Raw genomic sequence first — 4,762 nt, 5'->3', positions numbered from 1 at the left:
CTCTCCCTCTACCGCTCGCGATCGAGCGCTTTCGTCCACCACATTCCGATCCCTGTCGAAGTATTCCCGCCATCTCAACCGGGGCCTACCACGCTCCTTCCGTCTTTCTGGACGGTTTAAGGAGACTTTGCAGGCTGGTTCGCGTTGTCCGCCATTCCCAAGACCGACACCGACCCCGCCACCGACGCCGCCAGCACAATATGCGCACCATACGCATTTGTTTGCCATTTTGTTTGTTACCTTTGTGCTTGTTAAGAGGAGTTTATTTGCTGTATCGTTTTGTAGCAATCTACCAGACTTAAATTTTAAATATGGGAATTTTTTTTTAAAGACATCAAATGTTCATTAAATTCTTCTTCTTCTTCTTTGGCACTACAACCGCTGTGCGGTCCAGAGACAATGTTAATCAATTAATTAACATTGTCAATCAATGTCAATAAGGGGGTTAATCAATGTCAATTATCCCTGGTGCTATCTGTAACAGTTCGTTTTTACGGGCGGGGTTGTTGGTCCCGCGCCAACCCCCCTCTGTCAGCGCCGGTATCGGGAATCGAAACCATGGCCGGTTGAGCGACAACCGATCCCGGGATTCGAACCCTGGCCAGCTGCGCTGACAGCGAAGAGCGTTACCGACTACTCTATCAGCGGGGGGTTCATTACATTAAAATGAGAAAAATTAATTTATTCAAAGTTACAGCCGTTCTCGGTGCGCTTCGCCACGCCTTATTTTATCTTCAACTCTCGATTATCCGGCGTTTCAGATTGATCGGTTGCCAGTGTCGTATTAGATCGGCTTCCCTTCTCGCTTCTCGATTGTAACGGCATTTCCCTTAATGTTAACTCATTCCCTCTGTTGCCCATTGTTAATTTAAATTTGTTAATTTGTTAATTTTATGCTAAGTAAATAAATAAATGAGAAAGAGCTGTCCTCTTTGCTCTGGCTGGAACTGACTGTCCTCTTTGCTTCCTCGTTGAGATTAGAGGTCAGGTGCTGATGGCTGATTGGTGCGTTAAGCATTCGTCTACGAAAGCTGATCTGCGAGGGTGACCAGATGGTATCGGCGAATAAAATAGATTTATTGCAAATAAGAAGGTGTTTGGTTTTAATCAATTGATTTTGCGGATAATTTCGGCCATTTTCGGATCGACAGCTGCGTGGACAAGGTGCGTCCGCATTAAATATCACTCGAAAAAGCATCAGTTTCAGCGGCATTTGCAGTAGAGCTTCATATTGTATCGCGGAGTTAGCGCAATTTCCCCTAATTAAAATGAGTTCTGGCTGTCCCCTTTACTTCCCCCTGGAGATTTCATATATCAATATGAACCTGGTGCTACCTACCAGTCGCTCCTGTTCCCCTAGTGTTTTTGCGGCTTCAGAAAACAGAATGGTTTCGGGTCGTCTGGCCGGGACGGCGAAGTTTATGAACGAGTTTTACGACCGGAATTTTCCGATTGGGCACAGGCCGACAGCGTGTTACGGAAACCGCTGAAGACACTGCAATGGCTAAGAAGTGGCACAGCATGCGAAAACCTCTGCGTTAGGTCGAGAAGAAAAGCGCGAGTAGCTTTTTTTCAAATGTATTTTCCTGAAGCTTCTGACGGAAACTGATTTTCTTTCATTGCTACGAGTTTTACCTCAGTTTCCTCCCTTATTTTTTTCGGTGTTAAATTTCTTTTAAATTCCAACGACGGCTTTTGCGAGTTTAATAGAAAATGTTTAGAAATAAATACTTGGTCTTAAGGAGAAACGCTACAATGAACAGCCCAATCACACAGCTGGCCGCACCAAGACAGCGCCCCGTGAAGGTAATCTCCTGCGGTGGCCGCACCCTGGAGGCTTTCGTCGGTTCTTTCGCACCCTTGCCCAGCGGCCATTTTCGGAGATCCGCGCGGCGAGCTCGTCCTCGACCCGTCCCGTCCTCCAGTGTAGATCCGCTCCAGCTCATCGTCCACCTAGTAGGAAGGAAGAACATGGTGCTGAAACGTACGCCACCAGCTCCCGCCAGCGCCTCCGATCTCCGGGAAGCCCAGGAGCGCGGTGGAGTGTAGGTTGGTGGGGCAGCTGCTACTGACGGATAAACGTCTCGGTATGAGTCTATCGCCGCCGCCACAACCAACTCCTCCGACTGTTCGTCGTCGGTAGTTCGACTGTGAGGAATCCCGTGTGTTCTATGCTCTTTGGCCACTGTGAAACGAAAGAAAAGAAACCCTTGGCTGGAGAATCGAACCCTTGCGTGCCAGCGACTGCTTTATAAATGGGGACGTTTGTGTTATACCATGTTTTATAGTGACTTCACGGGAACGCGGTCGGAGGAAATAAAAAGAATCCTATGTCCGTCTCCTGGCTCTGAACTACCTCCCCTCCGATTTTAAGCTAAATCGTACTTGAGTTGTAAATACCATGGTATTCGACGAAGATTGCAATCAAAGTGTCTTGTAGTGATGGTTGTATTCAATACTGTTACGTAACACTAAGTTTTTGTGAAATCTTCTACACTCAGATTCTTCCGCCGCAGCACAGGTACAACAGTTCGGGTTAAGTCTTAAATTGAGTGAAGGAAACTGAACGCCGTTTTAAAAAAATGGCTGTTTTTATTCTTTCAAATGGTTTCCAGTCAATCTGAAACATTCGTACAAAAGTTAATTGCTGTATAAAGTCTATCGCAACAATAGACAGATTCACTATCCTCTCTTTCCTAGTACATTTTGCATATCAAGTTACTTAAGTTCTTGTTGTTGGACGGCAGAATTAAGAACACGGTTTTTGATTGGACGGCGTCTTAGCACTTAACAGTATCGTATTAAAAGTATCGTTTCTATGGTCTAATGTCAGAGACTCATTTGTGAACGGAATGTTCTACAAGATCATATGATTGATACATAAAAGAGATTTGTCTGGAATGAAGGCACAAATCGTGTGCGTGGCATAAATACACTCTATTGCTATCACTGGTTCCTGCGCAGCATTAGCCAACCGAACAGCGTCACAAAGACCAGTATCGTAAGCTCTACTTGCAGCGCAGCAGCTCCAGCCAGACGGCACTTGAACGTGTCATAACGCGACTCTTTATCTTGCACGATATTATCAAACTCAGCCTCCACCAACTGACCGTCGTAATAGGTGATCAAATCTTCGTATGGATACTCGAATCCCTGCAGACATTCGCACTTATAACCGCCCGTCTCGTAGCCACGGCCCAGGATTGGTACGCACTGTGTGGAAATAGAAAATAGATGCAAATGTAATAGCTGTGAAAACACACCATCACCAAGGCCTAACAAACCGTTCCGGAGTTTTAAATGAAGGATTAAATGAAAAATCGAGGACCTAGAACCGAATGTATCATCATCGGCTGATATTGTAATTGCAGTATAGACAACGTAATAATTTAAACACTAAAAGGGTTCACTTACATAAGAAGACTTCACGTCGCATTTATGAGTGTTTTTGAATGCATTCGGCTCGTAATAATTATCCGGGCACTGGTTAACATCCAACTGTAGCATGTTCATTGAAACTGCAACGACTCCCCTACGAGCGTGTGGAAAATAAAACATATTCGAAAAAACAGAACGAATTAAAATCATATCATAAGACTTTCGCTAAAAGACTTCCTGTTTTCAAGCAACGCGGAGACAACTGCATTTCCTGAGGCAAAAAGTGAAACTGAAACTCACTTGAATTCCAGCTTAGCCTTCAGGCTATCCCAGCCGAAGAATGGAACTGCGTACGTTATGAGCCATTTCTTCACCGGACCTTTACAATCGTACTGGGGCGTGGTCCAGTGACCATGGTCCATCGTGGCGGCGTGATAGAAGTTAGGGAAGTGTTCGTAGCGCTGCGCGTACTCGCCCGTCTCGTTGTGTCGCAGGCGGATCTTCATATAGTACTTTTCGAGCGCATCAAAATTGGAAGCCCACCGTTGTTTCAGCAGCCGGAAGAACGGTTTGTCGATGTATTCTTCGCCCGTTTTGTTGAACCGCGCCACATCCTCCATGTTGAACTTGCGCGTGTTCAGCTCCTTCTTATACGCATACGGTGCGAACAGCGTCCGGTTGGGGAACTTGCGACGCTCCCAGTACATCGCCGCCGACCAAATGCGCGTGTTACCAAGCACCAGCGCCAAGGTTTCGCCCATCATCTGATCCTCGGTCAGCGGCTTGTCGGCCACACGTTTGCCGGAGTATACCTCGTTAGGGTCAGAAATTTGTAAAAAGGCACTTATGAAGTTCGCTAGACGTATCGCCATCTTCGCTTCGTTTGCAAATTGCTGCTGAGCCTCGTACGCAAACTCGCCGGTCAACACGAGATCCTGGGGATGATAATTTTTGCACGATCGCGCATTAACGCCAAGGATGAACTTTAGCACCTCGTTGATGTTAAGTTTCTCTGCGTGCAACGAGCTCGGCCCGGTGGTGAAGTTTTTGTACTCATAATACCGATCAAGATACTGCTCGCGAGTAAACTGTGGCAACCGGAACCACCGTATCGGAATTTTCTGAACCCCTGTAGAAAGTAAAATTGTAAGAGGCGTGAGTTCATTTGGATCACGAACGGTAGATGCTTCGTTACTTACATCCAATTTTTGAACAATCAAATCCATTGTAATACTGTTCGTCGGAGGCACGCTCCAGGATCTCGCCCAGGTACGGTCGTCTCACAACACCCGGTAAGCGATACCCGGGTTTACAGCGACACTGGTAGCCGCCACGGCGGAATCCCCAACCATCCATTGGTTCACACTCAGTTGTGTCCTTTTTA

The 4,762-nt window shown here is 46.4% G+C and overlaps 1 protein-coding gene across 1 annotated transcript in view; it reads right to left on the bottom strand.

Moving 5' to 3' along the window:
* Positions 1-2,591: 2,591 nt before the first annotated feature.
* Positions 2,592-4,762, bottom strand: part of LOC131214239 (uncharacterized) — a 3,170-nt gene continuing 999 nt past the window's right edge. The window contains exons 2-5 of the mRNA XM_058208617.1: positions 4,578-4,755; positions 3,679-4,507; positions 3,415-3,532; positions 2,592-3,213 (exon numbers count right to left, since the gene is read on the bottom strand). Of these exons, the coding sequence (XP_058064600.1) occupies positions 2,947-3,213; positions 3,415-3,532; positions 3,679-4,507; positions 4,578-4,755 (1,392 nt within the window). The 3' untranslated portion in view covers positions 2,592-2,946. The remainder of the gene's footprint in view (positions 3,214-3,414; positions 3,533-3,678; positions 4,508-4,577; positions 4,756-4,762) is intronic.

This window comes from Anopheles bellator, unplaced genomic scaffold, assembly GCF_943735745.2.
Source record: "Anopheles bellator unplaced genomic scaffold, idAnoBellAS_SP24_06.2 scaffold00326_ctg1, whole genome shotgun sequence".
NCBI lineage: Eukaryota > Metazoa > Arthropoda > Insecta > Diptera > Culicidae > Anopheles > Anopheles bellator.
This window is presented reverse-complemented; position numbering and strand designations above follow the sequence as displayed.